The 16592-nt window shown below is 38.8% G+C and overlaps 1 protein-coding gene across 6 annotated transcripts in view; it reads right to left on the bottom strand.

Annotated features, from left to right (window-relative positions):
• SNAP25 (synaptosome associated protein 25) overlaps positions 1–16237 on the bottom strand; it is a gene marked incomplete at both ends in the record, with an annotated part of 28313 nt that extends 12076 nt beyond the window's left edge. For 3 of the 6 annotated variants that reach the window (XM_080814194.1, XM_080814196.1, XM_080814197.1), the window contains 4 exons: positions 1210–1327; positions 8181–8229; positions 14215–14256; positions 16166–16237. In XM_080814194.1, coding sequence (XP_080670320.1) covers positions 1210–1327; positions 8181–8229; positions 14215–14256; positions 16166–16237 — 281 coding nt within the window. Of the gene's footprint in view, positions 1–1209; positions 1328–1501; positions 1620–8180; positions 8230–14214; positions 14257–16165 lie in introns of all 6 variants that reach the window. The other 3 variants (XM_080814195.1, XM_080814198.1, XM_080814199.1) reach the window with 2 other exon arrangements.
• Positions 16238–16592: the final 355 nt, after the last annotated feature.

The raw sequence follows: 16592 nt of genomic DNA, 5'->3' as shown, positions 1-16592 counted from the left end.
TTGTTCAACTGTCTCTTTTTACTAACAGTGGAAGGAAGCAAACGTATAAATATATTTGAGAGTTCCAGTCAGCTGGATTCCAGTTAATCAGGCTTTACTGTAGATCGTTCTTTTAAAACAGTTTTAAATTTATTTGTAAATCGAGCCCCTCCCCCTCCTAAACAGGAAGTGGGATATTTTAAATCAGCCTCAAAGTTTAAAGGATGTGAACGGTCATATAATCAGCTAGAAATGACATCAATTGCTGTTCTAAAAGCTAGGATCAGGAGAGCTTTTAGGAAAAAGGCTTCTGTTCAAAGGGAAGTGGGAGGGGTGAGGGAGGCTGGGTAACGGGTTTAATTTTTCAAATGCATGTTGGACAATCCACTCATGCATTTTTTTTTCCACTGCTAGTCAAATAAGACTATCTTCCAGAACCCTCATTTTCAGGTTCCTTCTGTTGTAAACCTTTATAACCACATGTCACATTTCTGCTACATTCCAAAAAAGCGTTGCAGAACCTTGAGAACAGTTGAATGTTTTGTGATGTTCGTGCATGCAAAATCTACACATTTCAACATTTTGGTCAGTGTACGGGTAGATCTTCCAACAGGAAGAATTTCAGAGGGATGGGTCCAATTTGAGTAAGGCTTGAGCACCTCTTGCTGAAGGGCTCACGGCCTCTGTGCTGGGTGCAGCTGGGGCATCTACAGTCTAATCGCTGGGCAGATTTAGCAACTGGTGGGGCAATCTCTGTCATACTCTCTGTCTTACAGATGCTCGCTTAGGCCAAATTACCTGTCTCTTTTGCTTCTGGAAAAATCAAATCTTGAACATAGGTGTTTCTCAACTTCCAAACTTACCCCACAATATTTTCTAGCTTGGCAATTTTGGCTTTTGGGGTGGTGGGAAAATAAAATTTCCTGGGTGCCTCTTTCTTGAGGCTCATCTCTGTCTCAAGGTACACTTTCTGGAAAATGTTGAAACGTTCGTCAATAAAAGTTGCTGACAGTGAAGCTTTCACTGTAGTATGCCTGATTTTTAATGCATCAACAGTAACTCCCACTAATATCATCTATGCTATGAGATGAATGCATTGGATACGGTATTGATCTGTTGTTCTGCATGCCACATGCTCATCCTGCCTTTGTGCTTGGCAGGAATGAGCTTGTCAAGGCTTGGAGATGGGCCTTGGGAAACCAAAGCTTCAGGCAGGCAGGCAGCACCTACTTGTTACAGGGACACACACAAAGCCCGCAGAATTTTCCTAGGTCCGTCAAATTCTTTTCTGCTTCTTTCATGTCCTTATTGATTTGGTCCATCCCTTCCTCAATGCGTTCCAGTTGTTCTGATTAAACACAAGTATTTTATCCCCACAGAATGAAGCAGATGGAAAAGGACAAAGAAAAAAAAGACAAAACTTCAGACATTCACTTTGACATTAAAAAAGAAAAAAATCAAAAGAAAGAAGAAAAGAAAGAAAACTGGACGCCACAGATTAGAGCTGGTACCCAGTACCTACTTGTTACAAGGACATATGAAAAGGCCACAGCATTTCCCTAAATCTTTTAAATTTTTCTCGGCCTCCTTCATGTCTTGGTTGATATGGTTCATGCCTTCTTCGACACGATCGAGTTGTTCTGGTTAGGACAAAGGGATGACAGTGTGGAATGAATTTTTTGGGGGTTTCCAACAGAACATGAGAAATGACTATGTGGAGCAGAATTTGAAAGAGAAAGATTTTACAATGCATGGTCCCAGAGGATGCATTGCCGGAACCTGCTGCCGCCCTACCAGGCACAGGTGGAAGGAAATGAACAAAAACGATGCTTGAAATAGTTTGCAATTCAGACATGATGGGATGGGGTACGTGGGCCTGTTGGATTCTGAGTGTCCAGGGAAACAGCACAGCCTATTCACTTACTCAGACACCAGTGAAACCCAAGAGAAAGAAAAACATGGTGTTAATGTTTTAGGAATTCAAGATGTCATGTTACTAGAGAAGGTACCTGCTTCAACTTTAAATATCTCTATCTTTTGGTTTTAAGCATCCTCCACCAGGTAAGGGTAGCAAATAGAGTCAATCTTCTTTGGGGAAAATAATAACAATTAAGGTGATAATTAGCAATGGGTACCAGATTTTTTTTTTTTCCCCCTAGCGATGGGCTGTTCCCTAGCCCAGGGACAGTTCTTGGTTTTGAATCCTTAACTCATAGACTCTGTTTAAAAAAAAAAAAAAGGCAACATCAGCAGAGTCATGTTCCAAGCACTGGGACATTTAAATTCCTCTCTTCATCCTATGATTTACTTGCTATGAAAGTTCTGGAAGGCATTTCACTTCTCTGCTCCCTGATTTCCCAGGCTCTATAGTGGAGGAGGGGGGCATGTTAGATCCCAACCCCAGGCAGACAGCAGGGAGAACAAACACATGGGTGTCTGGAGGAGGGGTCACAGGCTGGAACACAGAACAGTTACCGAGTCATCTCTTCCAGCAAAGCAGACCTGAGTGCATCTGAGAAGTAGATCGATAGCCATAAAACCAGCTCATGCTTCTACGTTGCCATGGTTACGTTCACTAACTTGATTAATTTTTCAAAAGTTATGGTACCACATTGAGTAAATTACAAGTTCAATGAAGGGGTTTTTAGAATAGCTTTTAAGACCCTTAAAGGAAAGCAGCAATGTGATGTGTTGGCTGTCAAGTTACAGAACCTAATTACACTTCCATCCCTCTTTTCATCTACATTTCTATGCACACCTGCCTGTGCCTCTGGGAATAAAGTCTTGATTGGAATAAAACTGATAAATCCATTTCCAGTCTAAGGGCAGACATAATCACTTAGAAGAATTTCACATTAAATTGTCCAGTGGAAATTATCATTACAAACTAAGATAGGTTCCTTATTGACCCAAATGGGGGAGACTGTCCATTTGGAAAACAAGAGCCCACTGTGTTTCTCTCTAATGGGGCTAAAGAATAGAATCCAGCTTAGAGAATCTACTACCAGTCCCATGCTCTTCAAATGATGAATGAAGGAAAGATTTAAGTGTCTCTCCAGCATTGGGTAGCTGGGGAGAAAAACGGTGTTGTGCTGGTGAACTTCTGCCGGGTAAGCATAGGTCTAGTAATGTCTTTAAGAAAATCTTTAAAAGGACAAAATAAAATAAAATAAAAAGAATGGCAAGTCTTTACATTCCAGAAGATTTTGTGCCTTTATGAAGACTTCTTTCCAGTTCCCTTTAAAGAATGTAATAAATTAGCCTGCAGATAAAATTAACTATTGACTAGGGGGATTGATAGAGAGAGAAGGAGCTCAACATCGTCAAAAGGAAGAACCACGTTAAGTACAGACCGAAATCCCAATGGAATAATTGCTAATAGCTTCCTGGAGTGCTGGGTGGAGATGGGATTGAAGTAGCATCTGGACTCAGGGAAAACATGTTGCACTCCAATAATGACCGCTGAAATACACAGAATATGGCATGGGGGTACATATTCAGGCCTTTGTCCTTCCTGAGGAATTTTTCTGACATTTCAGGAGCATCACCCACTGTAGGCCCAGGGATTAGGAGGTAATAAAAATAAAATGTAATAAAATAAAAACGTAAATTGATCCACAAGTGCTGTGTTTCTGAACCAGTGAATTCAAATTAAAATATAAAAACAAACAAGCTGGTTGCAGTCGGAATTTCTGTGAGCTGGGTTCTATCACAGGTTGACAGACTATTAGGCAAAGGTCATAGCTAAGAGAGGGATGCTGAAGTTCTTTCAGAAAACAATTTTATAGCTACCAATATTGGTTGAATTTATCACTTCAACACAATTATGAGCCAAACCCTTAATTTAAAAACTATTGTGGTGCCATTTTTGTCATTGGTATTCTAACTATTCATCTTTAGAGGATACCATTTAGGTTTGTGGGTGTTTGGTATATTGAGACTTCATGGCTTTTCAATGGAATTCTGTGAGGACATCTCTCAGGAAATGCTTGAAAATAACCAATATCTTCATTCCATCCTGGTGTGACCAGCAGCATCTCACCGGCTGATGCAATGTACTGTCAATAGTTGACCGCTCCTTACCTCCCTAGGGTGGTTTCTGGCTGTTTTCTGTCTATTCTTGGAGACTCAGGAGGACAATAATATTTTCAGTTAGGAGAGGCATTCCAGTATGATGACACTATATGTTGAGGCAAGAGACTGTACTTTCTTTTGCCATGTTTGGATGACTGGTTATTAATGAAAGATCCACCAATGTGAGGATACTCAGGGATCTAAGTTTTGACATTTTTTTTCTACTTATCTTACTTAAGCAAGTCAACAAGAGGCCCTTAGAATCCCCAACCTGGTTAAAAAACAAACATAATAGAATAGCAAGATGTCAAAGTTATTGACCCAGTGTACAAGACTTCATGAGTATAGTCAGTTACCAGATGCCACCTACGTGATTGCCATTATCCTTAGCATTGATAAACATTTGGAAATTCATTACCTAAATTTCAATAGTCACATGTGGCTAGTGGCTATCACACTGGACAGTGCAGCTTTCGTCATTCACAACAGATATTAGTGTGTAGACTTTAGCAAGAGGAATGTTTTCTCAAATGCTACCTTGTAGTGCCCTGAACCTTTTAAGAAAGTCAGCAGGCACTCTGGAAGAGGCCTTACTTTGCCCTTCCTCTGTCAGGCAGAGGTCAAAGATTTCACTGTTTAGCTTGAAGTAGATCCCATGGGATTTTCCCAAGGGCTGCATCTTCAGCATTGCAACAAACACATAATCAATTAAAGACCAAAAGGAACAAGAGATATGGAGATGAAAGATTAAATCATCCCACATTAGTGATAAGGTGGTTTCATGGTGATTTCACTTCGAAACAAGTTTTCTAGAAGGAATAAAAGTCCCAGGACTCAGTACATTTCCAGGGCCATCTGTCATGCTCAGTGCTCCTTGGTGTCTCCTGATACCTGGGTATAAAACAAGAATCCCATAAAGAATTTCTGAATGCAACCATTTAGCTGGACAACCTGGAATGGTTCTTTGGAAGGATGTCTGTTTCTTGAAACTCCTGTGCAGCTGCAGGAGAGAAGCAATCAACATTTTTGGTGCTGAGGCATAGACAAAATTAGGAGAGCATAACTGGAGAGAAATTTTAAAGCAACTAAACACAGCATATGCAGAATGAAAATGCATTTACCATGACAATGAAGACAGTTGTTGACTGAGGCTCATCCATCATTTTAAAAGGTCCTAATCACCTTATAGGATAAATGGAACATGTACCACTTAAGACCAGGCAGAAGCCATTCACTCTGTGGGTTTTTACAGTTGTGTGTTTTTTCTCAGTATCATTGTGATCACCATGAATCTGGTAAAACCAAGGCTAGCCTACGAAATACGTTTACTGAGGGATTCAGCGTTTACCGTGGTGTGGCCACAAATGAAATGTTTTAGCTGAGAATATTAACTATCTTGTGGGGGAAATCTATTCTGCTTCCTTTCTCAGAAAATAATATATAAATGTTCCTGAGAATCATTTGTGCTTAAGAATATATTTTTGTATGGAGATTCGGGCAAATTTTATCTTAAGATTCTCTTCATCAAAGTGCAATGAAATTTGCAACTCAATTTAAGCATGTTATTCACTTTCTCTCTTTTTCGTTCCAGATTTGTATAAATTATTTTCCAAGTCTTTATGTCAATGCTTTATAGTATTGGGAAGAAAGCATTACTTTGAATCTTTCTCAGAACTTCCCTCCAATTACCCTTCTCCCTTTTCTATCCCCTTCACATTTAAATTAATAAGGTGGAACTCCTAATTATTTGAGTGTATATGTATCAGTTTAACTCTGGAAATGAGGTACCACTCTTCTACATGGGCACCTGTGGGTTAATTTTTTAAAAAATATTTGCTATGTCCAGAGTTTCAAAATCTGGGACATTGTTACATGGATCAAACCAGCAACTTTTACAACATAGCAAATTTATTTGGGGAGTTCTGAAGACTGCCACTGCTATTGTAATTCCTTCAAAACACAACTACGTCACTAGGCTCAGTTATTTGTGTCTAAATCGTTAACAATTTGTATTTTAAAAATTGTGGGGAAATGTTGGGGTTGATGTTCAATTATTTAAAAAAACTTTTTTCTCTTGATTTTTTAATTGGTTTTGCATATTATTTATGGACAAAGCTCAATACAAATAAATAATATAGAAACAAAAGTCTATATATGACAGCCATGATGATGTGCCCCTCAGTCCCAGGGGAATTTGTTGTTACCTCACATGTCCAGTTGCTACACCAAAGGGATCCACCAAAGTATTTTCATGGAGACCATGCTGTCACTGGGATGCTTCTAGCCATGAGCTCAGCCATATGGCTCAGCCATAGCCATGAGCACAATGGCTTCACTACACCTGAGGCATTCCTTCCTACGGTGGGGCTGCTCCATTGGGTTTTCTTAGCCCCTGGGCTCCCCATCGGCCTGGCTGACATTTTCTCAGAGCAGGACTGGAGTCTGAGACTCTTCCTCAAATCCTCTCTGCTCTGTTCCTCTTAACAAGTTGTCAGACCTGCATCAGTCAACAGCTTTCCCCACCTACTCCTACTCCTCTTCCCTTAACCCATCACAGACATCCATAAGAGATCTCATACACTTCTGACTCAGCATTTACTCCCAGAGGACCCCAAATGATACCTTTTTCCAGTTCCTCCCTGCCCTGCCCTAACTCATCAGAAGGTGGTAAAGATTTATCTCATTTAGTGTAATGGTTGAAGAATATTTCTTTTATGGCCAGTCAATAATTCATTTGGTTGGTCTCCCCACTGACAGATATTTAGGCTGTTTCCAGTTTTACACTCTTAAATGTAATAGCTGTCAATGTATTTCTGCAGCATATAATTCCAGGAGCAGAATGTCTTGGTTAAAGATGGGTATACATCATAATTTGAAAATATTATCCAATCATTCTTCAAACACACATACCAGTCTAAAGTGACTATCTGTACATTGAAGATCTCTGTTTTCCGAAAATACTCACAGCATTGGTGATTATCAATTTTAAAAATTTGTATCAGTCTGCTAAAGAGTGGCATCTCATTATTGTCAGTTGAAACATGGTTTCATATGTCTGTTTATAAACTGATGATTTATATCTTATATCAATTTGCTTGTAGGTTGTTGCCCTTTTCTCTGATCATGTGCAAGGTCTCTCTGTATTTTAGGAAAATGCCTTATATCTGTCATCTGTATGGCAATTCCCATGCCCCCACCCCATTTGAGGTGTCTTTATTTTTGAAGTTTGTTTGTGGTGTCCTATGTTGTGAATACATTTTACATTTTTATCTTTGACATTAAAAAATTTCTCATGACTCCTAAGAATTTTCTAATGTTTTCAAAAACATAAATAAAGAGAAAAAATTCTCAGCAATTTGCTTGTTATGATAAGAATTCAGAATAGAATCAGCTAGCTAACTTGTGGCTAGAATGAAATAAGCATCACCATACCACAAGATATATTGAGACAGAAAATATTATCCTTCTAGATTCCACTTTAGAGTACAAAGATGCTTTTCATGGGTTTTCTGATTTTTGTTGATTTTAGCATTTCCATAATAATTACAAAACAATTTAAATATTTTAAATGGTTCAATTCCCCATTTTCCAATGATCTCCCTCAGCTTATATCCTGTTGAAGACCTAAAAGGACCTAGTTTGGTTACTTGAGGAATCCTCATGATGACTTGGAAATCAAAACTGTCAGATACTGAATTAGGATGGTCACAAGAAATGGAAGTGATATATTAGTCTCTCATTCTATCTAGGAATTACTATAAGAAAACTAAGTTTATGGGGAAAATTGGGGATAAGGAGGATCAGAGAATTCTCAAACTGTCCAAAATATTATCATTAAAAGAAAAAAAATGACTTTTGCCTTAAAAATTCTGTTACTCCAACATATTTAACAGGGAGAGTAGAGACATTCAATAAGTCATGAAGGCTTCAACATCCCCATACATCTACCAATCTTTTCAACAGAGAAAGGGAAAAAGCAAGATGGTGGAAACTCTAGCACCCTTATACTCATACTCATATATGCATATAAATATGTTCAAAGGACTACCTGTGTATACACAAATAATTTTTTTAAATGCACTTTATTCAGATGAGGAATTGTTCTTACTGAAGAAATCTCAACTTACCTCCTTGTTCATCCAACATAACCAAAGTCCTGATACCAGCATCTTTACTCTACATTCCAATAATGGTAGCAAAGTTGAATAAAGAGTTAGAGAGAGAAAAGAGAGAAAGAGAAATCAGTAAGGGGACAATTAGCCCTAGAAATGGAAAATGAAGAAGGACCAAAGGAAAAAGAGGGAGGAAATAGGGCAAGCATACTAAGGGTGGAGGAGGGATTCAGAGGAAGTGGTCATCTGTGGACTTGCCCTATCAGTGAATCTTAGGATAGATGAGAGGGATGTAGCTCAATTTCCATGGGCGTAGGGCTGGGGTTGGGGCTTGGCATGGAATTGGAACACACAACTTAATATTATAGCGTGGTTTTATATTTGCAAAACAAAAATGCCCTGTAGTTTCTATAACACCAACTATAAAAAGCAAACCTTTCAAAATCTTCTAAACTAAATCTTTGCTGGCATGATGGATCAGGAAGTTTTCCTCAGTTAATTGGGACTGGATGCCCCACTGGTAAGTAAGAAACTTTTGGGGGTGAGGTTTTTAGGTTCATCAAAAGAGATGACTGCCTCACAATGGTTGAGAAATACAGCCCCAAACGGAACTCACCCTCCCATTTTTCCTCTATGGGGAAAAGTTCTGTGAGATTTAGAAAACCAATGGACAGATGAGAAATAAAGGCTCTCCATTCTGAAATCTAAAATTCTGCACAATAATAGAGTATGAGAAAATAATTCACCCACAAGCTTTACTGCACTTCTTTCGTGCAGAAGTCTGGAAAAGGCAATCCTCATCTCACTCCACATGATCTAAACAAACCAAACACCACCTGAAATACTTGGTGATCGGAATAGGATGTGGTGGGTAGGGGAAAAGATATTTGAATGGCTCAATCTTAAAAATCATCATTGCTGGGAACTCAAACTAGTGAAGGAAAGACTTTTCATTTTATAGGGTGATTGTTAATAAGTATAAATTGGTATTGCTAACAGTTTGGATTAATTGGTTTTTCAAGGAATACTCATGGTGGTCCCTAGAATAAACTTGAATGGAAGACATTTCTCATGACACTATGTATTTTCCATTGACTTATTTTAAACTGAGAAAGAAAGAGAGAGATGTTAGTGGAAGTCCCCAGAAAGTTTTTGCTTTGTTTTGTTCTGTTTTGAAATAGTATTTTAACAACTCAATAGGGCTTCTAAAATACAGAGCACTGAAAATGTTTTCTGTGAGTTTTATAAACTCACTATTTCAGTGAATGGTCCAGAAAGGAAAAGGCAAGTTTCCTCTGAACACATTTTGATAGGCTTCAGTTAGTGAAGTTAGGAAGTCATTTGGAGAGTTTAGGTTGGCTTCCAGAGTCACCAACAGCACAAATTCTGGAGCCAGACTCTGCCCTGGCATCCTGGTGATTTCATTTCCTAGCTGTGGAACCTCAGATAAATGTCTTAATTATTCTGTGCCTCAGTTCCCTCATTTGTAAGACAGCAATAATAATAGTTAATACCTCATGAGTTGCCATGGGAATTAAATGAATTAGTATGTGGCACATGCTAGAATGGTGCCTGGCCTAGAGTTAGAATGACATAAGGGTTTATAAAATAAATACCTTCAGAAAATGCATCTATAGCAGGGTATTTAGCAAATGAAAAATATTATCATTACCTACTACAGTCAGAAGCTTCCAGAACACTACCTCCCAAACTTTAATGTGCAGGCGAATCCCCTGCACAGGAAACATCTTGTTAAAATGTGCATCCTGATTCAGTAGGATTGAGATAGAGCCCGAGATTTTGCTTTCTGAATAAGCTCTACCATCTAATGATATTGCTGGTGCTGGGATACCTATGGAGCAGCAAGATTCCAGACCCCAGGACACATTTCAAAATCTTTTCTTTACGTGTGCTGTAAATGGACATTTGTCTACACTGGCCTGTGTTTTAACCATTTCTGTGCCCAGACAGGAACAGAAACAGCTCCCTCACTTCCCAGAGTATATATAAGGACAAAACGAGCTACAGAATGTAAAGACTTCTAAAAGTTCAACTCCAGGGGAGGCTATGGTTCCAAAAAGCAATTAAGATAAAGGATTTAATTCGTATAAAATCTTGATCAGTTTGGAATGGGCTGCTGTGTTTGCTTTCTCAGATCCTTCTGCTTTTTGCAGAATTCTCAAAGTAAAAAGGAAATATGGAAGGAGTTGCTGGGGCTAGGGAAGTGTTACGCATAAGTTCACACTCTGGGATCAGGAACACCTGGGTTTTAATTTCATCTCTGCCATTTGTAGCTGGGAGTCTCAAGCAAGTTCCTTAATCACTGTGTACTTCAATTTCCTCCTTGGTAAGACAGAGATCAGAATAGTAGTAAAAGGTGGCTACCTACAAGGGTTAAGGTAGGTTATATATGTTTGATGAAGATAGCTCTGGGTATAGTACCCAGGATATAGTAGGTTCTTGATAAATATTAGAACTTACATTCGACTCCACTGTGTTGCTGACAGTTTTTATCAAAATAACTGGATTGTTCTTTGGGGAAACTAGAAATGTAAGGGTGGAGAAGGGCAGGGATGAGGACAGTATTTCAGGGAAGGCAGAATATTACTTTCTCTTATTCTTAAGTATCATGTTTTAATAGCTGGAGATGAGAGGAGGTGGTTCCATTTTTGTATTAGCTTAATTGTTTGAGATGTTTAATTCTGTTTGAGATTGCTGGGAAAACTGTCACCTAAAAACCAGAGGATTCGTTTCATTTCTTTCTTTTTTCTTTTCATTTCTCTCTTTTTATTTTTCCTTCCTTGCAGATGAATCAAGACCATGTCTAGAACATTTTTAAGTCTTTCTTTTGTCATTCTGAGATGCTTTCTCCAAAGTCCAACACATCTGAACTAAAACCAGGACTCTTCCGGCATTTCCTTAACTGAGAGAATTCCCAAAGACCCCACATCTACCTATATGAAAAGTACTACCCTGCTTCAATTTTCCAGTTTTAGTGGAAAGTCTGGCATAACAAAGGCATGGCTTTAGAATACTTATTCTCTTCTCATCGCCAAGGTGCCTTGAAAGATAAGTTGGGATGAAAAGAAAATATGCTTAAAACATCCATGCAATGTTGAAGAATCTCAGTAACTACTACTCCGTGAAAGCTCTAGGTGGTGCTTCTGATCTGGCCTGCCCTCAAGCAGTGAGGCTTTCTGGGGAGACTTTTCATAGCCCAAGACATTCATGTGTAGACTTCATTCCCAGTATGTAGTGTCCACAAAGTCAACTTTTTTGCCTGGACCAAATATTCCCTTCTTGAGGAAATATTCATGACTCTGTTACCAGAATTAATTACATGCTCCAAAGACAGGCCTTGACTTTGGAGAGCTATTTTCATTCCTGTTTTCCTGCATGATACCAATTTATATCTTCCCTCCTGCCCCCAAAGGGAGGCCTTCCATACACGTTTGTTGAAGTGCAGCCATCAAAAGAGCCAACGGGCAACTCGAGCCTGGGAACCAAGTACTATATGATTTCTAATCTTTTCGCCTATGTGTGGTATCCAGTTTTTCTGATCTTTCCCAACTAACTTCTGTAAAACTTTGAGATGCCAATAATGGCACCTATAAAAAAGCAAGTTTCTATACCTGCCACTCTGTTACACCCTAATGTCTGTGAGGGATGGCACAAAGTCCTAGACTGAGCTGAAAGTGGTGGTGTCTGCCTTAGGGAGACTCCACAAATTTAGTACACTTTCCCATCTTTGAGACTAAATTTCAGTAAGAATTCAGCTCAATTCAAATTACATAGCGCTGATATAGCACTTGGGATCCTGGGCAAGATCCTGGTATTTCAGTGCTCATATCTGCCAAATGATTTCTGCCCTTAATGAATATTTAATGCTGATTCCTTTAAAGAGAATTTCTTTTTTGATTGAAAAGCAGACTACCTTCTGAATAACCAATGCCCTAGACCTAAGGGGTATTTGACCATCAATATAAAATAACCCAGGGGGAAGTAAAAGCAATCAACCTATGCTAATAATGCCTTGCTCATAAGTTCCTAAGGCTACAAAGTCTAATAGTGTCTTCTCATTTATGAGAGGTAGGAACTAGCTTCCATCTGTTTCACCCCTTGTTCTAAGATGCAACCTCACGCTTGATCAAGAAATCCTTCAGGAGAAACAAAAATGTATGATTTAAGTATCCCACTTCAATCAATAGAGCTTTTGAGAGTTTCTCCTCCCCCAGAATAAATTAGAACAAACACCGCTTACTCAAGACTGGTTGACACTGTCTGCCATTTAACAAGAGGCAAAAAGGGAGTTCATTGGCCCAAAGACTCTGATGGATGAGGGATCAGTTCAAAGTAATGCATCCTAATGCGCTTGCTCCACCACTTCCCACATTCTAAGCAGGGTTTCAACACTGCACGGGTGGACCAAATGGTGATAGTTCTGATATTTTAGAAATTTACTTCACGTGGGCACACACGTAAATGAAAATGAAAAATGAGCCTGGAGTCTATGGTTGAAGGTCATAAAGACATATACCATAATTATGTCAGCTGACACGTGGGTTCCCTTTAGGTCAACGTGAGAACTCACATGGGAATGTTAAGAAGATTTGCTCCTTTTGTTTGTTCTCATTATGGGCTGAGGGACAATAAGCCAACTCGGAAAGCCTCGCCAGCACTCAGATTTTGAATACCTGCCTCCTTCTTGGGGGTCCTCAAGTATTTCTGCATGAGTGTTCCCAGAATAGAGCAACAACAACATTTCTCTTCATTTAGAGAAGGAAAGCTGCTTCCTGTGCTGCCAAGGGCTGCTGTGTTGGCCTGCCTTCCTGTGGGGGCCAATTTGTGCTACGTGGCAGGCTCAAATACTCATTTTTTGTGATAACAGGTTTCATTAAGTGTACATCCCACCCTTCCCTGGTGTCCTGGGGAGCTCATGGTGCCCTCTTCTCCCCACTCCTCTTGTGGCAAGTCACGTTTAGCCAATATTTCATTTCTGGATATGAAGCTGAAGCTGCAGAAATAAAGGAAGATGTTGACTTCCCTCGCTTGAGGGACAGCCGAACTTCCTGTTAGCCTTATAACATTGATCTTTCTTTCCTTTCATGTCATTGCACAAGCAATTTACAGTAGCACGAGGCAAGTAGGCTCATTTAATCATTCTGCTCGAGAACACGCAAGATCTCTAAAAATGATAACCACACATGAATTGATAAGCAGTTTTAAAGCATAGCTAAAATAGCATTTCACTGAATAAAAACTATTAGGCTTGTTTTATTCAGTTAAGATAAATATAGCCCATCCCATTCTTTTTCCACTTCATCTCTCCCAATGGGCAAGTTCAATTAATCCACTTATTCCTCCTGGTTGACTGCTGCTCTCCCCAGTTGGAATGAGCAAGGTTTATTGTAAATGCCCTTTTGATTCCATTATTGCTATCTGCCCTATTTTACCCATTTAAAAGTAGTTTGGGATTTATTAACCATGCCTCGCAAATGGATGTTCAATCCAGAATCGGGAATATATAAGAGCTTCTATATTTGTGTTATGGCTTTGAAATTCCTTTTATCAAAGAATTTTCCTATTACTTCTTGAATTTTAGTGCCTGACTCTCAATATTACAATTTCTGAAAATGTTGTGTCTATGGGGATATAAATTTTTAAAAGTCATATGTGTGGCTAAGTCAAAACAGAATGTCAAGATTAGATGGGACTTAGAGGCATCAAAATCATTACAAATAAGTTTTTATGTAAGTAATAACTTTATATTTGCTTAAAGTGATTCAATGTTCTATGATTTCTTAGGAGCATTTACTTGGAAGTACCATCCTTCTCTACTTCCCAGACTATAAAGGTAGCCAGGGCTGGGAGGGAGAGGGGATCCTTTGATGGCCTCCTGACATCTCCTTCATTAATATGAATTCCAGGTAGGCTATAATGGAATCAATGGAATCAATGGGATCATGGCCTAGGAAAAGGCAGTAGGGCCTAGGAAAAGAATATGCCAGCAAAAGGGATTAGTTTATTTTGAAATATGGCCACTCCTTACCTCTTCAACCAGTTGCAGCATACGACGGGTGCTTTCCAGTGACTAAGATTAAAAAAAAAAAATTATGAATGCAGGAATCAGAGGTCTTGGAAAATCTAAACTACTCTCTTCACTTGAGAGACACAAAGGGTTACTATCACATATTCTTTTAAGTTTGTAACTGAACACATTTTCAATCTATTTCCTATCAGTCTTTCTACATAATAAGATTCCCTAAAGCAATTACATTAAAGCTGATCTTCTAAAATCAAAACCATATGATGAAGCTGATCTTGATATCAAAGACAAAGTAATCTGGAAAAGATAATTTTGCATGTGCAGGATGCATGAAAAATTATCTCAAATACTCAGAGGATTAATTTGGCCTCCTTGGACCAGGAATATTGAATTTTAAACACAAACATAATTTCTCATGAATTGAGATGAATCTAACATCAAGTTTCTTATAAAGCTCCTAGAAACACAATTGGAAGTTCTTATCAATAAAAATTAAGCTGTCGCCTTAGGGTGAAAAAAAAATCAAGCATGTTTGAAATAACCAGCCTATAGGAGACAGCTACAATAATTATCTTCAGCCTTAGATAAGACAAAGTGAGATGGAAAGTCTGAAGTCAGCACTGGTCCCTCAGGCACATCATTGTCACTTTTTTCTCAGTTCCTTTGAAACTAACTACTAGACTTCAGAACGAGTGTGATTTCTCAAGGCTTTGCTTTTAAGTGACAAACTTATTTTGGACAAGATTCTGCAGGAGCAGGAAGAATGTTAAGTTTCCTGGAAGAGCTGTCAGGAGGCTGCTTGTTGAAATAAAATGGCTATAAGCAGTGGTATGCTGGTAAATGCTAAAATATATGAATATGAATATGTGAAGATGAAACAGATATGAATATACATATATGTATAGTTGTTATTTAAACTTATTATTTTCCTGATAGAAGGGATGGAGAGCATAAAATTTATAGATAATATAATACACAAAGCCCTTTATTATAAATTTCATGTAGCGAATTGATTCTCACAGAAAGCTTTTGCCAAGTTTTGCTGAACTCTAGTGTCCATTGCTAAGCATGCAAAGAACAAGTGTAGTTCTGACATGAATGTCGGTTGATATTTTCATTTGCATTAATGAGTAAGAGAAAAGTGAGACAATGAAGAAATGTTGGGACTTTGATAGTTTGTCAATGATGCAAGTGACTTCTTTGCTGAAGAGAAAAAAATTTTCAAATACTAGACTTTCTCCATTTTTTGTGTTAGTTAAAGAGTAATGGCTAGAGACATGCACACTTTGAAGTTCAATCTATGTTATTAATAGTTTCTCCACTTAAGTCTAGACAGTCAACAAAACAATAAATCAAATCCTGATTTGGAGCATTTGCAGATTCCTGTACTATAAACACCCTTAACCTGTCTGATTTTTGACTACAGCATGGCATCCCTGAAGGTGAATTTGGGAAGATGTACAGTAACATGCTGTTATATGGTATTCCTGCACTATAGGTGTAACACAAGTCAAGAACTTTGAGAACATAGGAAATAGGAAAATATTTAAAAACTGATTGAGTTTTGAGTATTTATTGCCCTTGGTTTTTAATATAATCTACTTAATTATCAATTTGTATAAGTCAATTTTAACACCAGCTTGAAAGATTCTGGAAAATGTCACAATCAGCTCTCAGAATCAGGCCAGCTCCAGACAGCCAAAGACACTGCTTTTCTTAGAGGATCTTGACTTCTCTAGATTTCTAGGAATTGGGAGTTTAGGCTAAGACATTAGTTATATGTAGGTTTATCCACCCATTCCTAACTGTAGAGGTGTCAGGTGTATAGAAAATCAAAGTCCTACCCCTCCGTTTTTAAAATTGAGATGTTAGGAGACCTTTTCCACCTGAACCTGAATAAGACAAACTACTCAGCTCCCCATGTTTTGCTCCTTTCTCATGTCCCATTCCTCACCTCATCAGCCAGCTGGTCAGCCCGTCGCTGCATCTCCTCCAGCTCATTGCGCATGTCCGCGTCTTCGGCCATGGTAGTGGTGGGGGGGTGGCTGGGTCCTTGGGCTGGGGGTCAGTGATGGCTTTGGACACAGAACCTAGAAAAAGCAGATTTGAACATGTGAGAGTTTATGTAAGTGCGTGTAGTATGTGCAAATAGGAGAGCTAAATAGCCTACACTCTGTCTCCATGACTCAGTCATCTTCTGAAAGACAGAAGCCATACTCAGGGCTCAATAGAATCTTGCTATTTCTCTAAAAGGTGCATTATAAATGCATACTTGCCAGCTTTACAATGGAGACAGATACCTGTCTACGTATGAAGCATTTTTAAGACACACCACCCAAGAGTTTGGAATGGTGGTGTCGAGGGATGTGGTTCTGGGTTAG

Source organism: Martes martes, assembly GCF_963455335.1.
Source record: "Martes martes genome assembly, chromosome: 9".
In the NCBI taxonomy this organism is placed as follows: domain Eukaryota; kingdom Metazoa; phylum Chordata; class Mammalia; order Carnivora; family Mustelidae; genus Martes; species Martes martes.
This window is presented reverse-complemented; position numbering and strand designations above follow the sequence as displayed.